The sequence below is a fragment of the Convolutriloba macropyga genome, chromosome 5 (assembly GCF_964194025.1).
Source record: "Convolutriloba macropyga chromosome 5, txConMacr16.3, whole genome shotgun sequence".
Classification (NCBI taxonomy): Eukaryota; Metazoa; Xenacoelomorpha; order Acoela; family Convolutidae; genus Convolutriloba; species Convolutriloba macropyga.
In genome coordinates this window covers 30,961,596-30,987,968 of record NC_134472.1, presented here as the reverse complement: position 1 = coordinate 30,987,968, position 26,373 = coordinate 30,961,596, and the positions used below count along the sequence as shown (strand labels likewise).

Below are 26,373 nucleotides of genomic sequence, written 5' to 3'. Positions count from 1 at the left end.
TAAGATCAGCGTAGAATAAGTTGAATTTATGTAAGATCAACGCTAAATTAAACGCTAAATATGTAAGATTCATGCCAAAATTCAACGCTAAATATGTAAGATCTAAACCAAAATTCAACGCAAAATTATGTAAGATTAGAGTTGAATGCGTTGAATTTAAGTATGATCAACGCTAAAAATCAACGCTAAATATGTAAGATCAACGCTAATTTCATTGCTGAATATGTAAGATCTAAGCCAAAATTCAACGCAAAATTATGTAAGATTAGCGTTGAATGCGATGAATTTATGTAAGATCAACGCTAAAAATCAACGCTATATATGTAAGATCTACGCCAAAATTCGACTCAAAATTATGTAAGATTAGCGTTGAATGCGTTGAAATTATGTAAGATCAACGCTAAACTTCATTGTTAAATATGTAAGATCTACGCCAAAATTCAACGCAAAATTATCTAAGATTAGCGTAGAATACGTTGAATTTATGTAAGATCAACGCTGAAATTCAACGTAAAATATGTAAGATTTATGCCAAAATTCAACGCTAAATATGTAAGATCTACGCCAAAATTCAACGCAAAATTATGTAAGATTAGAGTTGAATGCGTTGAATTTAAGTAAGATCAACGCTAAAAATCAACGCTGAATATGTATGATCTACGCCAAAATTCAACGCAAAATTATGTAAGATTAGCGTAGAATACATTGAATTTACGTAAGATCAACGCTAAATTAAACGCTAAAAATGTAAGATTTATGCCAAAATTCAACGCTAAATATGTAAGTTCTACGCCAAAATTCAACGCAAAAAAATGTAAAATTAGCGTTGAATGCGTTGAATTTAAGTAAGATCAACGCTAAAAATCAACGCTAAATATGTAAGATCTACGCCAAAATTCAGCGCAAATTTATGTAAGATTAGCGTAGAATGCGTTGAATTTATTTAAGATCAACGCTAAATTAAACGCTAGATATGTAAGATCTACGCTAAAACTCATCGTTAAATATGGAAGATCTACGCCAAAATTCAACGCAAAATTATGTAAGATTAGCGTTGATTGCGTTGAATATATGTAAGAACTACGCGCAGGCGTAGATCTTACATAAATTGAACGCATTCAACGGCAATCTTAGATAATTTTGCGTTTTTTAGCTTTGACACCTCGGCCCGGGTAGAAAAGAATCGCACCAAATGTTTAAATGTCAGTAAATCAGATTGGTAGTTGATCAATGTCACATCTGTCTTAAGACCAGCTAGGTATGCGAAGGATATGCTAAAAACAGACTCGAGACAATGTCTAAAAAACGACCAAGTAGCATGTATTTTCCACTTATTGCTGTTCTGGTCAGAAAAATTTAGGAGTGAATTGAGTAATTCTGTTTCTCTTAGTTCAGATATAGCATTTAGTGTTTGCCGACCATCGTACGGGTAAGTAATGTTTGTGGTAGGAAAAATGGGTTGTCCTTATGGAGTGCTATTATGGTTACAGTGCCATTAGTGTGTCATTGTAAGGCGTCGTTACTTTTCAAAACACATCTTGTCCTTGAAGATGAATAGAGCACATTTCAAGGTTCTTTACTCAATTCACATAAAAGATTTCTACCAAGTTATTACTACTAACTCCTAGTTATGACCTTGCTCCCCTATTTTTGCGCCTTCATCACACGTGTTCTACTATTAATTCTTTTTTTTTTGCTAAAATTTGCAACTCTTCAATGCAATTTTTGTTCAAAAATTGCAACTGTTCAAATAATTTCACCTTGTTTATTGTGTCGAAATTGCGAAACATAAGCAGCCTAACCATTGCAGAAAATGAACACATGCCCAAAATATAAAGTGGACAAAAAAGAAGTGAGTGTGTAATAAAAAAATGAAGAGAAACATTCTTTATCCATTTGATCGCTGTAGTCGTACGTACTGCGTACAAGCATAGGTATTAAACATTGAACACCACTATGACTATGGTGTAACGCATTACTCTAACTTCAAATTGGACGCAAAAATTAAATTAAATTTTCATATCTTCTCATTTTACATTCCGTCCAAACAAACAAACTACCGCAAAATTTGCAAATTTGATGGAAAAATCTCGCTTGGCACTTTTCGCACGTGTAATGTACACACAGTTGCATTATCAGTTGTAATTTGAGTAAGTTGCCTCGTCTCAAGGAAAAATTAAAAGTGCTTGTTTTCATTTTAGCCCATTTTTTCTTTAGGATTATTTATTGAACTATATTGATGAGGTCTGCATAACTTAAGTTAACTTATGTTAACTTTAGATAACTCTGCAATTATAACTGAGCATGGTGCACAGTAATGAGATTGAGAGGTGGATTTATTTTTTTTTTTTTGGGGGGGGGGGTGGGTGTCTTTCCCATTATAGCCCCCCATGAAATTATAAATTATAGCCCCCCCCCATTATTATGGTGAAATTACCATGATTGGGGGGTATAGGTTATCGAACCACTAAGCTGGGGGGGGGGGGGCTATAATGGGAAACGTCCATTTTTTGTTATTTAAGTTTTAGCTTATCAAAAAGGAAACAGGAAATAAAATCGAACGACAAGTGGTTTTTAATCGTATGTTTGTTTTTGCGTTTCCAGCGTCAAAAAAATTACTAATTAGTAGTTCAAATTTTTTGGTTCACATTGAAAACTTCCTTACTATAGTTTTTGCAAATTTTACTCTTTCAGTTTGCGTGCATAGGTGAGGGGATTTCAAGACATGCAAACATATTTGGATCTTTTCCGCCACTTAAGGTACCCAACATTGATAATGTTTTAGAATGGTACGCAAACATTAACAAGGGTTTCCCTACGTTTAAACGGTCAAATAACGGAAAAGATCCCAGGTTTGTTTAAAATGACAAAAATGATTTTCTTAGACTGCTCATAAATTGTTTTTTCATTTGCAAATTTTGAACAGTACACTTTCGAAGACTAGTTTGAACTTTTCACATATAGAACCAATCAAAATAATATAAAGCAGCAATTTGTACAGTCATTAGCTTTATCAACCAATATTACATATACATTGTTTTATAGCATGTGGTGTCTGGCTTTTTTAATGAAAGAATCGTAATGAAAACGATAGAAAAACATCTTATAGAAAGAAAATGGTGACTTATACACATTGAAATAAGCCGATAAAAAGCTTTGTCAAAGTACAGCGTGTGCAGCATATGAAAATATTTACCAATTTTGTTAATTCAGCTCATAGCTTGTTTATAACAACACTATAAACAGATACATCAGCCTTTTATCTCGTTTCTAATCTTAAACCATGATCTACCGTAACACCAAAAAAACAGTCAGGAGTTATTGTTGCTGACATTGGCTGTATTTATGTGTGTATTTAATAAGATAAAAATCTCTAGAAATCAATGGTTCATGAAAAGTAGTTAAAATTTAATTAAGAGCAGACTTAATACTATTTATCATAATATCGGCCCACTTTGTACGCATTTTGAGTGAAAACTGTTTTATTGTTATCGAGAACATTCAAAATCATCGTCTTATTACTTGTTACAAAACCGACTTGAACCAATTGATTCGGTTTCAATTTGTTACTTTTCAACTATGCTAACTTGACCTATGCTAGATTATTATTGTTTCAAATTATACCTGGTTACACAATTGTAAGTGGAAAATGGCATTTCTGTCATCGGTTTATTATTTATAACATTTTGGTGATAATACAAATTTAAACTATTATTATGAGGCTGAAACGTCCCTTATTTTCCATGCTATCCGAATTAAACCAAGCGCCCTGTAAATTGGTCAAAATATGTTTGTAATATTCGAAAACACCCATTCAGTTTAGGTAGTTACAGATCAAAGCCGAGCTATACGGACAATTACCCTATTACCAGGGCTGATTACTAAACTTGTTTGTTATTAAACAGTCGATCAGTGACTTGTGATAACCCGTTAGTTATAAAAGATGGGCCAGGTGTTGTCTGAGCCAATCACTACCAAACATACAGCATTACAAGAGAGCTCCTCTCTCAGAGTAGCCTCTTCTGCTATGCAGGGATGGAGAACAAGTAAGTTTTTTATTACAATTTTGTACACAAATATTACTATGGGAATATCTGTATCTACATACCAGCTTAACGAGAAGTATTGAAAAAATGCTCTATAAATCCACAACAGGCTGCTGATAAAATATACTGAAGCCTCCAATATGGAGGTTATAAAAATCAATTTCAGGTGAGTCAAGGCTGTGAGTGGATGATTAACAACTAAACCTAAAAACTAATTGTGCTGAATGTCTTATGTATGTTTCATGAAATTTATGGCATGTATTTTTTTAATAAACAATATATTTCCATGTATTGAATAAAGAAAAATTGAATGGGATTTTAATGATGTAACATAGCTTTGACAATTCTGATAACTTGTTTATGAAATTCTGAATTAGCTAAAAAGTTATGTAAAAAAAGGTCGGAATACAGTAAAAAAACAGCATTTAGCACTAGAGTAAATCAGTTAAATAGAAAACAAATTAGTCAAATATTTTGGAACAAATATGAAATGCAGCTCAATTTTTTTGAGGACACTATTTCATAAAAAGTTACAGGTAATCTTAGAAGAGACATTATGAATGAAATTAAGTGGCATTAAATTTTGAGAAATTAGAAAGTAGTAGAATCATCAACATATTTCTGAAGAGTGGACAGAGCAGTTCTGAAGTTATGTAAACAGTTGTTTGGAAGCACTCTATACACAAAGATGAGCAAATTGTTACAAAAAATTTTTGAACAAATGCATACGCAGGCTGTACATTTATATGTAACTAGTTCGTTGACGTGGATGAGTACCACAGCCAGTACCAGATTTTTGTTCCGACCCCTCTTTACGGGGGAGGAACTATATACTCAAATGGGTTTTTTGTTCAGACAATTTTGACCGATCGATATATTCATCGTTCAGAGTTGTGAGTGGTCTGCGGGGTAAGCGGGGTCGGAACTTGATGTTCGAACGCACATTACCGAACCTCCTTGTTTTAATAGATAAGCAAAAATTGGTACAAAGCGGCGCAAAGTCTCTACTTTTGTGGAAGCCAAAAGAACAGATGAATTGAGTTCAAAATTTAAAATGCAGTTTTGTTGAAACGTCTAATTACAAGTGATGCACAGGATGATCAATTTCCATATCAGAAGAGAATGTTTTCCGAAATCTAATTTTTCCCTAATGATGCCAAAATCATGAAGTTTTAATCGACAAAAATATGAAATAAAATTTAATTTTGTACTCTTCTCACCAATGTAAACAACCCATTCAGCAATTTCTAAGATTTCACTTACATTTCACTTTATGAAAAAATTGTTTTTTTTTCAGTGTATATGTGACCTTATCATTGCAATTGATTAGTGAATCTGCTTCCTATTTGCATCTACCTTTCCCAAAAAGAAGCCAAAAAAGATAAGACTGATTCAATGGAAAAATAAGCAACTATATAGAATAATGAAAATTGATCAAACTCAAAAATTGCTGAACTCTATACCAGCGTTTAAAAATGATGAACTAAAAACTTTTTGGCAAAAATCTCCTGTCTGTTTACGCTATTTTAAAAAAATTTAATACAATTTCTATCAAATCGTGTTAAGTTTCTCATGATTTGGTAGTAATTGAACTCAGTACCTTTACAGAAATCAGAATTGGAAAAGAGGTATGAATAAGATTTGAGAAGCGGAAGTTTATCTCAGATCAACAAATTTGTCAATACAATCGCAAGGAAAGATGAAAAACTAAAAAGCACGACATTTTGTGTCTTTCAATGGTGGTTTTTATGTTGAATTGAAACGGAAAAATTTCCATGATGGATAATTAACAAAACTATAAAACACCTAACGAAATCATTCAACAAAACCATTCAAAACTAACAAAACTATTCAAACCAATTTGATCTCACAGTCAATTTTTTGTTCTTCAAAATTTCAAAGTTCTTACTTAAAAGAGTTGTAACGGCTGCTCTCCTTGTGTTTCACAAAGAAAGTTTTACACCGCCCAGTTCGTTCTGGGTGGTTACAAAATCCGTCCGGATACTTCGTTTACGCAGTTCGCTTTTGTAACTGTATATCCGTTCTGCTGTACTTACCGTTGCATTAATTATTTTAGTTCGTAACTATTCGCTGATCTTAGTTTTTTCAACTATCAATTTGAACCGAATTGCTACCGATCACACAATACTGGATCTCTGTATGTATACCGGTTCAATCCGATAGAAAAAACAAATCGAAGACGAAGATATATGTCTAAGATTTTTGTGCAAAAGTATTTGAGTTTAAACTTAAGTTGGCTTTTGCTGTTTGTACTCACAAGTTGAGAATACCAGAAGTTGGGGTTGTAACAGTTGAATTTCAGCTCCAATAATTCGTTGATGCAAGACACAGTAACAGAATTTACTGCTCAAGAATAATATTTTGAGTACAAGACACAGTAACAATTTACTGCTCAGGAATAATTCTAGTTCAAGACACAGTAGCACGTTATTTACTGCTCAAGACAATTTGTATTTCAATATTTAGCTGAGGTATACTTTCAGCCGTTTTCTGCGGCTGCTACAATGAGTTCTATGTGTTGCTTTTTGTTATTTCCCCCTTTTCTTTTTTTTCTCACGCGACCAGCTTTAACTAGAACTAGAACTATAACTATAACTATTAAATGACTAGGACAAAAGAAAGTGTTTTGTTTCTATTTTCCCGCCTACGCAAGCTGAGCGAGCTCAATTCCAACATCGACGGCTCTGTTTTCCTTCATGAAAACATCTTCGTCCCTTGATAGCACTGGAGTGAGTTTCACTACTGGTGTCTTGTAGTATCCATCTTTCGTTCGTATTGTCGCTGATGGAATCACTCCATCGGAACCTTCAAAGGTTTCGGTTATTCGACCCGGATTGTAATCTCCACGTTTTTCGCTGTTTTCCACTAACCACACAAGATCGCCCTGCTGAAGACTTCTGTCCGTTGTGGTCTGCCATTTCTTTCGACTATTCAACGTTGGCAAGTACTCTTTGCGGAATCTGTCCCAGATGAGATCTGCGTAAGCTTGCGTTTGTCGGAAGAGCTTTCTATGATCAACAAATTGCTCTGCACCTGATAGATACGGTAAACAAAGGTTCTTGTTGCCAAGTAGAAAATGGTTTGGAGTAATAGCTTCTAAAGCGGTAGCATCAGAACTGACCTGTGTCAGCGGTCTAGCATTCAGCGTCTGTTCAACAAGACACATAGTGGTTGACAGAACATCTTCCGTGACTGATCGATTGCCCAGCACTGCATACATTGCCTTCTTGCAACTCCTAACCGGTCTTTCACACACTCCTCCAAAGTGTGGTGCTGCAGGTGGGTTGAACTTCCATCTGATACCTTGTTGAATCAGATGTTCTTCAATTTGCCTCTTGTTCGATGCTGCTATATACTCTGCCAGTTATTTTTCAGATTCAACCAAGTTTGTCCCGTTATCGCTAAACACTTTGACCGGTTTGCATCTTCGAGCAATGAATCGCATAATTGCGTTCAGACAATAATCAGTGTCTAGTTTTGGTACAATCTCTATATGTACCGCACGTACAGTAAGGCATGTGAACAGACAGCACCAATGCTTTTCGTTTCTTCGACCAATCTTTACTGTGAATGGTCCGAAATAGTCTACGCCCACATTCGCAAACACTGTTGATGCGACCACTCGCTCCTCGGGTAGATCTGCCATTACTGGTGCCTTTGTTTGGGCTCTTCCCTTTCGACATCTAATGCATTTGTTTTTGATCGATCTCAAAGCATTTCGTACGCCTAGGACCCAGAATTTCTGCTGAACGATGTTTCTGACATGTTCAGTACTTTCGTGATGACTATTTATATGTTGATTTCGCAAGAATAATTCAACTACATGGTGCTTCCAATGTAACAGTATTGGATGCTTGGTTTCGAATTTCAATTGACATTTACCTATTCTGCCTTGGGCACGAATAAGTCCTTGCTGGTCTATGAATGGTAAAAACTGGAGGATTTTGCTGTTTTTTGGAATTTCCTTTCCAGCCTTGAGAGATTTCATCTCTTCAGCAAACTGTTCTTGCTGCAGTAGCCTGAAGATGCCTGCTTGTGCACCCTCTCTTTCTTCAACACTTAGTGTTTTTGTTGCCGGTTTGTGTTTTCTGAATACGCGCTGTACGTATGCCATTGTATTTACAAGTCGATTGAAATTGCTGAATCGTTCCCACTGAATCATCAGCTTCTTCTCTTCAACCTTTGCTGAGAAGACCATTTGATCGTTTTGCTCGTCCGAAGCAAGTGTTAAATTCACCTGTTCAGGCCATTCGTTCTCTCGTTGCTTCAACCAGGCCGGACCATTGAGCCATTCGCTTCTCTTAAGTTCGTCAACATTGTTCGCTCGTGTCCCGATATCAGCTGGATTGTTAATACCACTCACATGATTCCACTGTGAAACATTAGTTGTGTCCAAAATCTCAGCCACTCTGTTTGCAACAAACACCTGTTGCTTACAGTGGGAGCTATGAATCCATTGCAGAACAGTAGTGGAGTCTGACCAAAAGTTGCAACTGTGAATCTTCGTTTCGTGTTCCTTCACTATCCGTTCTTTAAGTCTCACCACCATCACTGCTGCTTGTAGTTCCAAGAGTGGTATGGAAAGGTGTCGCATTAGTGCAACTCTCCATTTTCCGATTACAAATGCTAAGTCTGCTGAGTATTCTTTGGGTTTTGAACGTAGGTAAGCCACTGGACACATTGTGTCCTCAGATTCGTCGGCAAATCCATGAAGTTTCCATTTGTCTTTGGCTGTGCTGAAGTATCTTCTATCAATGCTGGTTTCTGCTACTTCTGGAAGCTGCGTTTTCCACTTCAGAAACTCTTCTTCTTCGTTAGGTTCCACTGAGTTGTCCCAATGTTGTCCAGTTTTTGTCCAGATGCTCTTCAGGAGTCGTCTCATGTGAACACTGAATGGTGCAAACAGTCCAAGAGGATCAAACACTGAAGAAACTAGAGATAACATCTTCCTCTGGGTGATTGGGGTCTCAACTTCTTTGCTCGTACCTCTACAAACCTCTAGACTATCATCGGTAATCGTCCACTGAAGCCCAAGCAAGGATGAACCTTCCTTGCTGGGTTCTACTTCAACCTGCTTTGCGTTGCTGATTGATCTCAAGTCCTCTGGGATTGCGTTGGTTACAACGTCGCTGTTGGTGATCCACTTCTTCAGTTCAAATCCATGTTTTGAGAGAAGAGGTTGTAGTTGTTTGAAAACATTGATTGCTTCCTCAGGTGTTTTGACAGACTTGATGAAAGCGTCCATGTAGAAATTGTTTTGGATTGTTCCTGCTGCAATTGGGAACTCGTCCTCGTTATCGATGGCTACTCGCTTCAGAGCGTAGTCGGCACATGTTGGCGAACTCTTTGCTCTAAAAACATGACGATGATACTCGTAAATTTGCACAGGTTCGTCCACTGTTGGTCGCCACAGGAATCTCAAGCAGCTTTTATCCCGTTCAGGAACTTGCACTTGCAGAAACATTGATTCAATATCTGCGGTTAGGGCTCTTGGTCCTTCTCGAAATCTGAATATCGTTCCGATCAATCCGTGTAGTAGATCGGGTCCGGCTAACAACTTGTCTTTTAGGCATATATCCTTGTATTTCGCAGCAGCGATGCAAACACGGCGAACTTTACCCTGTTTGTTGGGGTTCAGTACTGGATGGTGTGGCAAATACCATTCCTTCCCGAAAGTGGCTTTGAATTGCGATTTACCAAGGATCTTCACAAATCCCTTTTCAACATCTGTATCAATTGACTGTTGATACAATTCTTTTATCTTTGGGTCTCGATGGACTCTTCGTTCCAGTGAGTGGAGCTGACCAAGGGCTGAGCTGTAATTGTTTGGAAGATTGGGTTCTGGTTCATTCCAGAGCATGCCCACTTCGTACCGCTCGCCTGTAAACTTTGTTGTGCTCTCTAGAGACATCTGAGCTGATTGTTCTTTCTTTGATTGACTTACAACATTTATTTTAGAAGCATAAGTTTCTATGTCCCACCGGATATTTTTTTGATTGATCGGATATTTTCACATCTTCTGTGGAGGCAAAATGACAAACATTTTGACTTTTCTTGCCTGTCATGGGACCACTGACTACCCATCCTAATTCTGCTGAGACGGCAAAAAGCTCACTTCGTGTTCCAATCTTATAGTCCGATGGACGTTGAATTTCGTAGGCATCTTGTCCAAGTATGATGCCTACTTCCATCAGGTTGAATGTTCTGTTAGTGAGAACATTCAGGTGTCTGAAGTTGTTCTTCAGTTCCTTGTAATCATATGTCGTGTTTCCCAACAAGATTGATGGGTGTGCAAACGCTTCAATTGAATGCAGTTTTGAATATAGTCCCTTTATTGTGATAGGAACCTTTTCTGTCCTCAAATCTTGCGTCCCATGTATGCCAGCTATGTTCGAGGTAACGTCCGTGCCTTTGGCTTGTAGTTGTTCCTTGACACTTTGATCGATGAATGATACTGTTGACCCACTATCGAGGAAAGCGTAGGTAGTCAACCTGTTACTACCGCTCTGAACCGATACCGGAACTATTTGAAGAAGACTAGTAACTTGGTTACTCTGGTTGATTGTTGCTGCGCTTACGTTAACTGCGTGACTACCCTCTTTCATTTGGTGTTCTGAGTGTAGCAGTATGTTGTGCCTTTTGGTGTATCCATTTATACCACACGGAAGGACTTTACAATCTTTGATTGCATGCCCTTTCCCCAGACATCCATAACATAAGCGTTCTTTTCTCACTGCCGTTTAGCGATCGGTGACATTCATACTCTGAAATATTGGACAGTTCCATAATTTATGATTGCCATCCGCTAGTGCACAGTTGTTGTTTTGCATGTGCTTCGTTTCGTTCGCATTCGAACTCGCACTAACATTTGACGATTTTGAGAATCGTTTTTCCTTGATAGCATTTGGTCGATCATCTTCCTTTTGTTTGCTCTTGGTTGATAGCATTCCTTTGTGGACAAAAGCCATTCGAGCTAACCACTTTTCAAGGAGAGTGAGATCGGGTCTATCTTCTTGACACTCGTCAACGAAGAAGAACCACTTTTCTTTCAAGTTTGGGGGTAGTTTTTCAATTGCCACTTGCAGTGTTGAACTTGAACGCAGATCGACCTCATAATTGTATTGCTTCAGTATATTACCTTGATTGCTGATTGTTATTGATTAAATAATTATAGCCGTTGAGTCGTGCATTCGAATTGGTTGTTGTTTGCGCAATATGTTAAGCTGGGCGTCGACAATTAGGTAAAGTCGCCCAAACTTCCGTGCCAGGAGTTCCCACGCTTGAGCGTAGAACTCTCCCGAGTAGCCCATTCCTGATATAGTTGACTTTGCTTTACCTGTCAACAAAGTTTTCAAGTGGCTAATTTTCTCTGAGTCAGGAATATCGCAGTGGTGAACCGTTGCTTTGAACATATTCGACCACTCCGGCAACTCTAGGGGGTTTCCGTCGAAAGAACTTAACTTCAACTTAGGCAGTTGACTACTACTGATTGGTTTATTGCGCTTAAACTTGTCTTGTTCCCGGGCTGCGCTGACACGCTCTCCATTTGGTGACCGTGACTTAAGTACACCTTCGCGATTGAAGCTTACCATGGGATAATTGTTGTCGATCCTGGTTTTCTCACGCTCAAAACTATAATCGTGCAAGTTGGAGAGTTTATCCGAGTTATCGAGCCAACCGGAAATCTTTGTTATCTTTGTTCTTCGGGGTTTTCCAATTGAATGGTGATCTACTTCGAATACTAGGGGCTGCACTTTCATCAGAATCTGATGCACTTGCGTCAAGAGCTTCTTTCTCGTATTCCAGTTTCAGTGCACCTCATTCTTCAAAAAGTTGCATCTCCATTTCCAGCTCTTTCCTTTTCAATTCGAATTCAATTTCCTTCAACCTCATTTTTGCTGCAAAGTCTTTCTCTAAAGCCGCAAGTTTTTCTGCCTTTTTAGCTCGTTTATCAGAGGAGGTCTTTGAATCATTGTCCTTGTTTGGATTTCCATTTTCCACAGTTCATTGACAAACTCCTACAACAGACTGTGAATTCTTAGCAGCAGTTGGTTCTGCATCGCTTGTCAATTGAACAGTTTGATTCTGTTTATCCTTCTTGTTTGTTTCTCCGTGGATATACGGTATCCACTCTGCGTTCAAATATTGAAAGTATTTTTCTGTCTCGACTTTGCGTTTTAAAGAAATATCTGGGTCTCGGAGAGTCTCAGCTTTCTTATTCACAAGTTTTTGAACTTTGTCGTCCAATTGCAGTATCTGCTGATAAAGAGTCTAGAGCTTGCTTGGTTGATCTTGATTCTTAATGAGCTCCAAACCTTCTTTTTGTTTCTCAAACCAGTTGTTTTGCAAGTTGTTGATCGGGACTGCAGCTTGACTCTACAGCTCCTTTGTTTGTTTGTTTTAATTGAGTTTTGCTTTTCAACGTTCCTGTTTGCTTTGCCTAATTGGCTTGGCGTTGTTGACTTGCCTGTTGAGTTTTGATTTCGTTCGTCGATGACTTTGTCACTTCGACTGTTGGGTTGGACAGCAGTTTGTTCCACTGTCCGGGTCGGCGGACCAAATGTAACGGCTGCTCTTCTTGTGTTTCACAAAAAAAGTTTTACACCACCCAGTTCGTTCTGAGTGGTTACAAAATTCGTCCGGATACTTCGTTTACGCAGTTCGCTTTTGTAACTGTATATCCGTTCTGCTGTACTTACCGTTGCATCAATTATTTTAGTTCGTAACTATTCGCTGATCTTAGTTTTTTCAACTATCAATTTGAACTGAATTGCTACAGATCACACAATACTGGATCTCTGTATGTATACCGGTTCAATCCGATAGAAAAAACAAATCGAAGACGAAGATATTTGTCTAAGACGTTTGTGCAAAAGTATTTGAGTTTAAACTTAAGTTGGCTTTTGCTGTTTGTACTCACAAGTTGAGAATACCAGAAGTTGGGGTTGTAACAGTTGAATTTCAGCTCCAATAATTCGTTGATGCAAGACACAGTAACAGAATTTACTGCTCAAGAATAGTATTTTGAATACAAGACACAGTAACAATTTACTGCTCAGGAATATTTCTAGTTCAAGACACAGTAGCACGTTATTTACTGCTCAAGACAATTTAATTTTCAATATTTTGCTGAGGTATACTTTCAGCCGTTTTCTGTGGCTGCTACATTGAGTTCTGTGTGTTGCTTTTTGTTATTTCACCCTTTTCTCTTTTTTCTCACGTGACAAACTGTAACTAGAATTAGAACTATAACTATAACTATTGAATGACTAGGACAACAGAAAGTGTTTTGTTTCTATTTTCCCGCCTACGCAAGCTTAGCGAGCTCAGCTCCAAAAAGAGTTAATGCAACAGAAACTACTGATTGGTACCCATGAATAATTTTTGCATTGCTACCAAGAGTTCGAAGATGTTTCAAAACGGTGCGAATGTTATGCAAGTTGCTTGGTTTGTATCTATGGTTCGAAAGTTTAACACAATTGAATCACTGAATATTTCCTTAGAGACATGGCAGTTTTCTGTATTCTGACTAGGTTGATGAGTTCAAATATTAATTGCATGCAGATTATGAAAGAACTGATCGAGATGAAAAAGAATGAAAAAAAAACAGATGAAAAAAATGTTAAAAAACAGTGAATTATAAATTGTAAATATGTTCAGAAAAATTGAAACCCCCAATCAATTTTTCTTTTTTTTTCAGAAATTGGGGCCATTAGTTTAAGTTTCTAAAATAGGATACGGTGACAAATTTGAGAGATGATAGAAGAATACACATCAGGGAAAATGATCAAAACTCTTGTTCATCGGAAAACTGTAACGCTATTTATAAAACTAATCTATGAAGGAAAATTGGAAAATTAAATCTCTTTCAAAACTCAGTGAATGATAAAATTATAATACCTCTGAGATATAATTTAAAAATAACGCTTTAATTCCTGAATTGATTTACAAAATATATCAAGCAGGTAGTATATGTGATTTTTTAAATTATAGTTGTTCTATAGATAATCATATGAAATCCCGAGTTGGAGTCCCATATACACGCATCGATCGATCTTTGTAATTTGATAGAGTCTATAGCTGCGCCTACCTAGCTACATTAGCAGTTGACGGTGCGCATAGAAAATTCATAGAAATTAATATTAAATATGAAGTTTATGCGTTCTTGTGTCCCTTGCTTTCCCACTTGTTCTCTTGCTGTCCCTTGATTTCAGTCATGTATATCGTGCTCCTTAGCAAGGATTAGATGACACAATCTCATGATCAAGAGCCGAACATTGAACCTTTGCAACACAGTACCATAAAAAGTACTTTGTTAAAACAATAAATATAATTCAGCTTCTCGTGAAATCTTTCAGACGACATAAAGAAAATTCTATGAAATTATTCTGAGCCATCTATTTGTTTACTGGCTTCATTAAAATCATGATTTGAAAGCATCGATAGGATTTGGCGGTTATGAATTTACTAGGATCGATCAATAGAAATTCTGTTTCTATGAAATTTCACTGATCCATCAATGGGTTTATCATTTTTTTAAACCATGTTCCATTGGTATCATAACCCGGGATCATGTTGCTACCACGTTTTCAAGATCTTGTAGATGATGAGAGATTCAAAGTTGCCTTTAGGCAGGATGCGGAAAAAATTGACAGTATCAATTCCAACTCTCAACTCAAATTTGATCACGATTTTTTTTCCATATTTTTTTCAAATTGATTTCATTTTGCTAGATGACAGAGGAACACGCATTCAGCTACGGTTGAACTGATAGAGGATAATTGTGTCGCCCTATTGGTTTCTGAAGTAAATAGTAAACAATCTCACGCTATAAACAATCTCACGGTTTCAATCATTTTTTTCGAGACTAAAGCGGATAAAGAAAAGAAAAGTGGATTCATTTTTACGGTTATGTTGACAGACATCAATGTCAGTGCTTGGTTTATGATATGATCACTGACAGTTTAGCTAAAAAAACTCTATGCTTCGGTTAATTCACCGCATGATCTGAGGTGACGTGATATATGAGGAAGACGCTTGTCTGGTTTTCTCAATCTCTGTTTTTTGTCTGTTTCACTCTTTCTGTCAGTAAGATAATGTCAATGTCAATGCTTTCTTCTGGTTGATATAGAATCACAAATGATCCAATTTGGCCAGAAAGATGTTAAAATTCAAGTTTGTTTCGTCTTTTTCTGCATATGTAGTGTTAGTGACAGACTTTAAGCAGACTCGGAATTTTATATAAGCGCTATTGAACTCTTTTGATTTCATTTGTATGATCACTCCCAATCATTTCGGGCTGCGATGCAACTCAAATGTGGACTCAAAGTGGTCATGATATGCACTAAAGCGTCGATTTGACGTCGAAAAACTTTACAATTCAAAATTTCACAATTCAGGTCAATTTTCGTACTTAGAATTTATCAAGGAACTAATAAGATTATGACAAGCTTTTTTAAAAAAATAATTAGGATGAAAATTGTAGCATGCTAATTGCAAGTTTTTCTGATGCTATATGGAGTTTGTTGTAGCTATGGAAGATGCGCATACATGTATGATGTCATTGAAAGAGGACCCTGGCAGCCAGTTCTTTGGAGTGTTCGATGGTCACGGGGGTGCCAAGATAGCCCACTACGCATGCAAACACCTACCACACAGAATATGCTCCAGACTAGAGTACAGTTAGTGGACACCTTTGAGCTTTCTTCTTTACTTATTTTTTGTTCAAATGATTGATTTCAAATTAAAGAAGGGCTCAACAAAAACTATAATCGAATAAAAACGAGGGCGGGATTTTTGGCTGCCATGATTATGGCCATTGTAAAAATCCAGAACTGAAAGTTCATGATTCAGTACTGGGTTACTCTGGGACTATAGTCCGGGTATATAGTAGATTTGCAGCTATATCTGCTGCACTTCTATATTCTATATATTTTTTATTCTTTTATACATGTTTCTGTAAATTTTATTTCTGTGGCGTTACTGACCTTTTTTTCCTTTTTTTTGATACCAGAAATTTAAATGTTCACTACTTTTTAATTTTCTCCACAAATTGGGAAAGGTGATTATATATCTTTATTGTGTGTTCAGAAACTGGCCAGGTGGAGAGTGCGAGTAAGAAGGCATTTCTAGAGTTAGATAAGGAGATGATGACCAATGCAGAATTAGCCAATGACTTCTCAGGCACTACAGCATGTTGTGTCCTCATCAGACAGAACAAATTATACTGTGTAAGTTAAACTTCATTTAATACCAACGCAATGTTTCCCTTAAATCTTAATAAGATCCCGGGTTTTTCCCCGCCAAGACACGGAAGATACGAGGACCCCATTGGGAAATTTACTGGGAATTTCAGGATGAGCAACATCCCGCATTTCCCGTAGGGCAACGTGGGAAAGATAAGATTTCTGGCGGGAAAACACAGGGAAGAAGAAAAACCTGGTGGGGTTTTCGGGATTATCTTGCGGGTTCTTACCGGGAAAACCTGGAACTTTAAGATCCCCGTAAGTATTTCCAGGAAAGAGCTGCTGGCAGGAAAGAGCTGCGGAAAAAAACGGGAAGTTTAAGAATCCCGTAAAGGTTTCCGGAAACAAACTATCGGGACCTTAACGAAATTTTTTCTTCGCAAAACAGACAACATAACCTTTGATGTATTAAGCAAGGAGTACATGGCCGCTCAATTGGGGAGCAAAACATTTAGAGCACTGCCAAAAAAGCTTAAGATTTGCGAGAGATTTTACTAAGATTTTATTCGATCGAATGAACTTGTGCATGTAAACGACAAAAACTTTTTTGAGCATTAAGCCTAATTGTCAACATATGCAGCGAATGACGCAATAAGCAGATTCACAAATAAGATTTGCGAGTTTTTTTACTATATTTTTTTGAATGAACTTGTACATGTCAACAACGAAGTGCTTTTAATTTATTAAGCCTCATTGTCAACATAAGTGGTGAATGATGATATATGCAGATAAGCACATACTGAAATTTTTTCGAATAGACTTGTGGAATTAAACAACGAAGTGTTTTCTGATCTTTGAGCTTTCTGGTCAACAACGTTAACTGAAAAATCGAATTGTCTTCTGTTTTTGCTTTTTTTACTGAGTTTCAAAAAATTCCAGGGTTTCCAGCTTTGTAAATTGAGAAAAGTTGAGGATTTTGGGTTTTCCGCTGAGAGTACCAAAACAAAATATATCTTGGGTCTCCCCGCCAATTGTCCCGCCAAAATTTATTATTCCCTGCTTTCCTGCAAAGATTAACGGTAAAAGTTAAGATTGCCGGTTTCCCTGGTACGGTTTCCGGGATTCCATGCACTGGTATCATATATTACTGCGGAAGTTTTAGTAAAATCCTGGATTAACTCTCGGTAGGTTGTAGGAATATGTTGATAAAGATTATAATGTCTTATGCAAGCATGCTTGTATACGCGAGATACAACAATTTTTATTAACATCAGTCTTTTTAGTCCGACAGGTTTGCTGAAACATAAAAATACTAATTAAGCAAGCCCAGAAAAGTATGTTCCGCACAATGAATGTACGCAAAATAAGTAATATCTAATTTTGAACTAGCAAAGTCTGATCAGGACTAATTTGGACCAGTTAGAATCGAATAAAAACTAAAATCGAACATGTTTGTCAAAAAGTTGAATTTTTTTGGTCACAAATTCAGCGAATTGATAGGAGCAAACAATTGACACTACAAAAAACGGAGGCTAAGCAAATGAGGTAAAAATATAAGTAATAAAAAGTAGGGAGAAATGGAACAAACAACCCCCCCATGAATGCCACAACCGGATTGATATTTAAACATACGTTAACACAATTTTGTTAAATCAACTTGAAAAAGAATATTTGAATAGACATGTAGTATCATTCACGCTCTAATTTTAGTTAAAATGCAAAAAAATGACGTAATAAACTTTCCTTAAATGTTTAATTTAATTGAAAAACAATCAATTTAATGGAGAGCTAGTTAATATAAAAAAAAATTGTTTATATTTCTTGAATTTACATCGTTGACATTAAAAAAATGAATCATTTTGGAGGTTCGTGCCTATGCAATGAACGGAACGCTTGTCAAAAATTTTTTTTTACTGATATGGGGGTTTATATTTATTCAGCTTTTTTCAAAGTGGATTTTTTCCTTCAGCTGATTCAGCCCTGATTTTATTAATTTTAAAACCTCTGAATTTTCTATTGCTTACTATTGATATTTTATAGGTTCTTACGAAGAAATGATCACACTCCTAAATAATTCGGGTGCGTCACACCACAAATTATGCACTATCACCTTTTCACAGAATTGAAAAAATGCTTGATATCATGAAAATGCCTAAGATTCCTGTGCTCTATTTCGTGGTATTTCTTATAATTCGCAACAAAAATTTAAAAAACACATGGTTTTTCGTGTGTAAAACGACTGAAATTTCATGCAGCATTTTTCTGTTAACTGCGTGTGAAAATAACCAAAAAATCGTGACACATTCACATCAGTTCGCGCAAGATAAGATGCGCGCTTCTTTAACAATTGCCTTTGTTTTAATAGGCAATCATTTGAAGGTTACATTAAAATTTGTTTTTTTTTTGATATAGTATAGACAAAATAGAAGTAGCCATAATCAATATTAAACCAAAAAAAGGATTATTGTTGAAAAAATTTGTTAATCACATGATTCAGACTGAACTTGCTCTAATCTTATACCTCTAATTTCTATAAAGTAATGTTTTTGAAACATGAGTAATGTTTCAAACATTTTCAAATAGCGTTGAAACATAAATCAAATAATATTAACGTGTTTTGTACAAAAGGGAAGCTCATTATATCACAATGGGATTTTTTTTTGGTTTGGAACTTTGCTCGAAAAAAAAACTGTAGTAAATGAATACTGTCTTTCTATTTTTAATCCAGCTATGTTATAACCATTTTTATTTGTTGGGTGATTTCATGGCTTTTCAAGACGGCATTAACAAGAAAGATACAGAAAACTTAATTAAAACCAGGAAAATTTTTCATTGGTGTTATCACACGAAAATTGTTAAATTGCTTGTCACACGAAAAACATTTTCACGTGAGTTTACACGACTTAAATTTTTCATACTTTATCCTCACTCAAACAGATTTGTTTAATTGAACTCTCAGGATACATTCTTCTATTATTTTTTTTAAAATTGTTGTGTTGACTTTTTTTTTATAAAAAGTCAACGTTGTGTTGACCTTTTTTTATAAATTTGTCCAATGCATCAGAGCTGCAGCTATTATAAATCAACATCTTTAAGCAGAATCTCAAAACCGTAAAATTTCAGAATTGTTCACAGTGTACATATTTGGACGTGGAGATTGCGTATTTTTTAAAGATGTGCATTTAATGATGTGCATTTTACCATAGAGCATTTGGTAACTACATGTCAAAATAATTTTTCCTAACTTTAACTTATCTGAAACTTACTTTGAAAGTTAAACTTATTCGAGGCTTCCTTTCAGATCAACGCGGGAGACTCCCGGGCAATAGCGTCGATCAAAGGCCACCCTCTCTCCCTGTCCTACGACCACAAGCCAAACAACATAGGAGAACAGACGAGAATTGTGAAGGCGGGAGGCTTTGTGGAACTCAATAGGGTCAATGGCAACCTCGCTCTCTCACGGGCACTCGGAGATTTCTCTTTCAAGAGGAATCTTAAAAAACAGCAAGATGAACAAGTCGTGTCAGGTGAGTTAGAATTGCTTCAAGAAAATAGGCATCTACGGCTTTAATAACTTCATGTTGAATACTTATGCACTGTTATTAAGTATTTGTTACATAAAAATGATTAATAATACAACTTCGAAAGATTTAGTAAATTACAAATCTTTCGATCATTTGTCTATTACAAAGTTATCTTTCTTTGACCAAAACCGACTAAGAAATTTTGAAACAGGAATGAACTCTTCACAATGAACAGCTTCGTCTTTTTTAATATCAGAGAAACCACTAAAACGACAGGGCAATACAAAATATAGCTGCAGTGGAACTTCAAAATTGGGCTAAGAATTTGTTAATTAGTTAGTTTGTGAATAATTTTAGCTGGATTGTTATGAGAGTTAGTTCTTTTCAGCTATGCCAGATGTGACAGTGCATGATATCAACACAGATTTAGAGTTTGTTCTGATTGCATGTGATGGCATCTGGGATGTGCTCTCCAATGTAGAAGTAGTCGAATTCTGCAGACACAGGATAGCCAATCAAATGGAGCCGACAAAGGTATTCTACCTGTTAAGATGGTACCCCAGTGATTCTGGGATTTTTATCGTGTAAGATCTGATAAGATGCTGATCAAAAATCGTTATCGTGTAAGATCTTAGCTGGTCTTACACGATAAAATTTTTTTTTCCCACGTGAACTTTATTAGTGTAAGATCTGATAAGATACTCACCAGATCTTCTAAGTCAATAATTCAATTTTGCTTTATTGTTATCTTATAAGATCTGATAAATATCTTATCAGATCTTAGACGATAAACGTTCACGTAGGGCTGAATTTTTATCGCGTAAGATTTGATAAGACATGTTCTAATGATTTCAATATTGCCTTATGACGCAGTCAAGTTCCTATGGAAGTAAAATATAATCGGTCAACTAACAAATTTTGCAACAAAAGCCGTTTGTTCAGTGTCTTTGGCGACAGTTTGATTCTGACTCTCAACTAGATACTATGGCTCAATTTTACAGTTCAAGATAATTTTGATATTTGAAAAAACTTTTCAGCCTTTTGATAATCACTGCTTCGGACAAATAACTCGAATAACTTTTTTCACAATATATTATAATTCTCAAATGACAATAGAAGATATTTTTCTCTTTGTTGCTCTGCACTCAAGTGTTGCATAATGTAATTTTTTGCAACTGCTTGAAAGCACCACTGAATTGTCTCCAATATGAAGAACATGCCATACTTAGATCTTTTTTTTTATCGTATAAGATCTGATAAAAATTTTATCAAAAAGATGAGTCATAGCTTTCCAAATGTTTATCTTACAAGAGCTTATAAGATTCTTATAATATCTTACACGATAAACACTTATTTTGATAAAATAAGCAGGATCCAAGTTGCCTTTAAATAATTTTTGCTCCACTCAGAAACTTTCTCTCTGATTTTTGTTTGACCGAGATATTAAGAAATTGACCATTCCTGAAAAATATATTCTAGGCTTTTCATGGGACCAAAAGTGTTGTCCTCGGCATTAATTCAACCAAAAATAATACACAGTCTTTTCCGTTTTTCTCAATCGAAAGCAGAAAAGGAAAACTGGAAAATGAATGATGGAACAAATTTTATTTTTGAAGAGTGGGTTAGCATAAGGCTCCTAACCCCAATCTGAGGAAAACTGAGAATAGAAACTGAGCAGGCTCGGCCTTTTTCTAATTAGATTTTTTGTTTATGATCAAGCGTAAAAACGATGACAATCAGATTTTTTATTAAGAGTTGAAAAATTTACGAAAGATGAAAAACTTAAAACTTTTTTTGCATCTCAGAAAGATAGAAATTGAGAAACAATGCAACGTTTTGCGACAGTTTTTTTTCTCGCATTAGGGAATTTGTTATTTCAAACAATAATTGGCTTCGCAATTGTCTTTTAACATTTTGCTGTTTGATGGCTCCATAAATGTTGATGATAAATTAATGTCTTATAATCACTTCTGAAGACCATTCTTGGTACAATGAGTTTGTACTAATCATTCTGATGCTACGGAAAACAATTTCTAAGTAAATTTGTCAGTGCAGTGCTCTAGATGTTCTATTATGTAAAATTTTACCTCTAACTATAAATTTGTTTTTTTTTTCTTATAAAGTTGTTTTTTCTTATAAAAGAAAACGCACCAACCCAAGCTATATATTTAGTTTTACATTTGTAACAGTTATATTTTCAGAACTTCTGTGGTTCTGCTCAAACAGCTTTGTTCAGAGACAGTAATGCGCGTTGTGACAACTTTCATAACATAATTCGAGATTTTCTAATGTGATTTAAAGGTATAAAGACACTTTCAGGTGTGTGAGGAGTTGATCTCGCGGTGTCTGGCGACAGAGTGCAACCAGGGTGGGGTGGGCTGTGACAACATGACTGTCATCCTTGTATGTTTCACACACGGAGATACTTACTCCCATCTAGCTAAGAGGTATGCTTTTTATACTTCCCAAACGAGTACATGTCAATTATACCCTGCAGGTTACAACTACTCTATCATATAAGCTCGTTAAGAAAATACAATTGCCACATCGTAAGTATATGAACCACTCTTTACTCGACACTCGTGCAGAGGAGGACAAATTTATAGGTTGTTTTTAATTGAATTGATTTAATTAAGGCCCCATAAATAAGTTTGTCTAACGAAATCTAGTTGTTTTAGTTCCCCTCCCCCTCCCGAAAATTGAGTTAAGGTTTACTCTGAGATGCCATTATTGTTGGTGTTATTAAATTATAATTCTAAGAAAAAGTACTGTACACTGAACTATCGTGAAAATATGGTTTTTCACAGAAAACTATGCTTCAATTGCTTTTAACAGCTTCAATGTGCTTCAACAGCTTTTGCTATGTCGTTGTTCTTGTTGTTGTCGTTGTTGTTGTTGTAGTTGTTGTTGTTGTTGTTGTGGTTGTTGTTGTTGTTGTTGTTGTTGTTGTTGTAGTTGTGGTTGTTGTTGTTGTTGTTGTTGTTGTTGTTGTTGTTGTTGTTGTTGTTGTTGTTGTTGTTGTTGTTGTTGTTGTTGTTGTTGTTGTTGTTGTTGTTGTTGTTGTTGTTGTTGTTGTTGTTGTTGTTGTTGTTGTTGTTGTTGTTGTTGTTGTTGTTGTTGTTGTTGTTGTTGTTGTTGTTGTTGTTGTTGTTGTTGTTGTTGTTGTTGTTGTTGTTGTTGTTGTTGTTGTTGTTGTTGTTGTTGTTGTTGTTGTTGTTGTTGTTGTTGTTGTTGTTGTTGTTGCTGTTGTTGTTGTTGTTGTTGTTGTTGTTGTTGTTGTTGTTGTTGTTGTTGTTGTTGTTGTTGTTGTTGTTGTTGTTGTTGTTGTTGTTGTTGTTGTTGTTGTTGTTGTTGTTGTTGTTGTTGTTGTTGTTGTTGTTGTTGTTGTTGTTGTTGTTGTTGTTGTTGTTGTTGTTGTTGTTGTTGTTGTTGTTGTTGTTGTTGTTGTTGTTGTTGTTGTTGTTGTTGTTGTTGTTGTTGTTGTTGTTGTTGTTGTTGTTGTTGTTGTTGTTGTTGTTGTTGTTGTTGTTGTTGTTGTTGTTGTTGTTGTTGTTGTTGTTGTTGTTGTTGTTGTTGTTGTTGTTGTTGTTGTTGTTGTTGTTGTTGTTGTTGTTGTTGTTGTTGTTGTTGTTGTTGTTGTTGTTGTTGTTGTTGTTGTTGTTGTTGTTGTTGTTGTTGTTGAATTCTCAGCTACTGTTGAAGGGATTTTTTCCCGGGTTTAGTCCTAAGACATTGTCCTTTCATTTCTGCATGTTGGACAATCACATGCTAATAGCCAGGTACAAGGATCTATCTCCGAATAGTTTCTTTCGATATAATTCTGCATGATCGACAAAACTCGTTTCTTCAGTCCAGTTTGATTTAGGATACAAAGGTTGTCTCTTTTCTTTTTAACTCGTCCACACGTCTTGAAGATGAATTCACCCTGCGACTTTTTAATTCTAGATTTAGTTAGTTTGAACATTTCTCCGTTCCAAGTGGTGAGTGGAGTTTCTGGAGGTTGTTTGAGGTACTGGTTTTTGTGCCGCCGTGGAATTCTTAAGACGCCGTAGATTTCGCTACTATTTGATATGACCGGTCAAAAACGGTAAACAATTGTACGAAATAGATGCTCATGAGTTTTTTTGTCTCTTTTTAAGAATTAATAGCTTTTGACAGATACTCTTTAAAAGATGACAATTTGAATAGTTTTGCCATAAAGTGAACTCACAAATACCCATCAACAGCTTAAGTAGGAATTGATTTTTCGCTCATAATAAAATAAAATAAAATAATTAATTCAATGTTTGCAAACAATATTTTGTTGAAATTACTTACTTCTGGAAAAAATTTTTTTGAGGAGTTATTTATTCGATTTTACTTCAAATGCCGTTGGAGAAAGTTTTTTGTTTTTAATCAATTAGCGATCAATCACTTGAGTTTTTCACAAAATAACTATCAGTTGTTAGTTGTATTAAATACCATTTCGTGAAGACTGTCTGCAAAGAATTGACAGTTTCCAAAACATTTCGGTCTAAAACGATAGTTGATTGATAGGTTTAATAACTCCAACCAAACATTTTTGTAATCTGTTGGCGTATTTGTTTGACATTTTTGACATTTTTTTGACATTTTAAATCTTATTGATATTATACGTTTTGACTCGAACTTTAATGGTATAAATTGATCGTTGAGTCACAACTTCAATTTTCTGAGATCAATAGGCGACAGTTTATAACTAAAAAAAAAGAAAATTGTGCCAGAATTGGTTTCTTTTGTTTCACTTTAAATCATAAATGTGGTCTCTAATAACCTATAATAACTTCATTTGAATCATCTCAGTCAGCTTTTTTGCACTCAAGATTAGTTCCGTTGCATGTTCGCTATCAACAATAACATGGCAAAAGGTTCCTAATAAACATTCCAAGAACTTATAATTTTGAAAATAGATTTTATTACTGTTTCCGGAACTATTTCTAGTGCCAAAAAATTACTTACCGACAAATAATCTCTACTATGTGTGTAAAATATAAGTGAAATGCGCTGTGTACCACAGCAACATAACGCGTGTAAGTTTTCCTAAATTTTTCTATGAAGTTAATTTGATCCATTGAAGAATAGAAAAAATCTTTGGTCTCTATGAAACTACTATGACATGAACCAGTGAAAAGTTTCAGCGGCTATGAATTAATTATAGTCCATCGATGGGTTTTTAGTTCTGTGAAGTTCTGCTGATCCATCAGTGAATTCTTAAGCTTTTATAGATTTACGCTGGGCTCCATCGAATGAAAACACTAAGAACCCAACTCGGAAACCAAATGCACCCTTTGCCACTAATATTGGTTAGCATAGCCTGATAAGAGATGAGAATAGCTAGCTATTACAGTTATTACATTCAATTACAAAGATACAATTTATAGAGATATATCAATCATATCATCGTATTCCTTCTGATTATTAATTTTCAGAAGTCCTTAGTACGTAACTGTTATACGTCCTTAATTACCCAGGTTACCCAGGTTTACCCTGTTACCCAGGTTTAGACCTCGACTTATGAAGAGACCATGATCGACCAATAAGTGGTATGAAAAGACTCTAGCTTGACTTTAGATCTAATCACGTTGAGACCTAAACCTGGGTATTGCGCCGTAGTAAATTTGACAAAAGCTTAGTATGGGTTGTATCTAAGACATATGGTGCCGCGAACTGAGGCCTTAACAAGTTTTACAAGTTCGTGCAACCTAGGTGAGAGCACTTCTTCGTATCTGTTCGTATTTTTCAATTTAGGTGCTCTCGGCCTTCCAATCTGATGTTTTCACCTTCCTCCTCCTCCTCCCCTCAGACGAGACCCAATGGTGCTAGCTTCAACACCTCCTCTTCCTCAACAACAGGGCCACTCGGTATCAGTGGACTGGGTGCCACCTCCCGCGCAAACCCACACCTACACCCCCCACCCACCAGCACTGCCCCACACTCGAAACTGTACATGAACAACAGCTACAAATCGAGCTGGAAGTACTGACATTAGTGATTTATCGGAGCATATATAGTCTTTCAAATAAACCCCCGATTAGTCACGGATCTGTTTCAAAATGTTTCTTTCCCAACTTTTCAAATTTTTCGCCTCAAGTTATTTCCACGTGCAATACAGCTGTTAGTGAAATAATAGGTCCGCTATAATCTTGAATAATTGTGTAAAAAATGAGATTAAACAAAAACAAGCATTCGTTTGAAAACTGCGCGTCTTATTTAAAGATAATCAATCAGTTTTGAAATCTAGTAACTTTGATGTCCCACGTACTTTGAGAAAATAATGCCGGGCCTTTTTACAGAAAACGGATTAATGTACGTGCCGGGGTCTCTATTTTTTTAATTTAACTGCAATTTTTTCAAATTTTCACTTTTAGCCCCACTATTTCCACGCTTAAGAACTGTTTTCAAGCCAACTAGCTGTGAAAATAAAACTTGTTTGCACTCTCTCTTTTTTTAATCAATTTTCGATTGCGGAAATCGCCAACGGGGCGTGAAAATAATAACGAAGTCATGATAAAACAAACCATTTATGGAAACGTTTAAGAATAAAAAAATGAAAATTAAGAAAATATGTTTTTCTTTTTT

At 35.9% G+C, this 26,373-nt stretch overlaps 1 protein-coding gene across 1 annotated transcript in view; it reads left to right on the top strand.

Annotated features, from left to right (window-relative positions):
- LOC142339329 (putative protein phosphatase 2C T23F11.1) overlaps positions 1-26,156 on the top strand; it is a 37,423-nt gene extending 11,267 nt beyond the window's left edge. Inside the window, exons 2-8 of the mRNA XM_075389302.1 lie at positions 3,378-4,046; positions 15,599-15,748; positions 16,158-16,297; positions 19,554-19,779; positions 20,165-20,310; positions 22,096-22,223; positions 25,543-26,156. Coding sequence (XP_075245417.1) covers positions 3,944-4,046; positions 15,599-15,748; positions 16,158-16,297; positions 19,554-19,779; positions 20,165-20,310; positions 22,096-22,223; positions 25,543-25,777 — 1,128 coding nt within the window. The 5' untranslated portion in view covers positions 3,378-3,943 and the 3' untranslated portion in view covers positions 25,778-26,156. The remainder of the gene's footprint in view (positions 1-3,377; positions 4,047-15,598; positions 15,749-16,157; positions 16,298-19,553; positions 19,780-20,164; positions 20,311-22,095; positions 22,224-25,542) is intronic.
- The last annotated feature ends 217 nt before the right edge of the window (positions 26,157-26,373 follow it).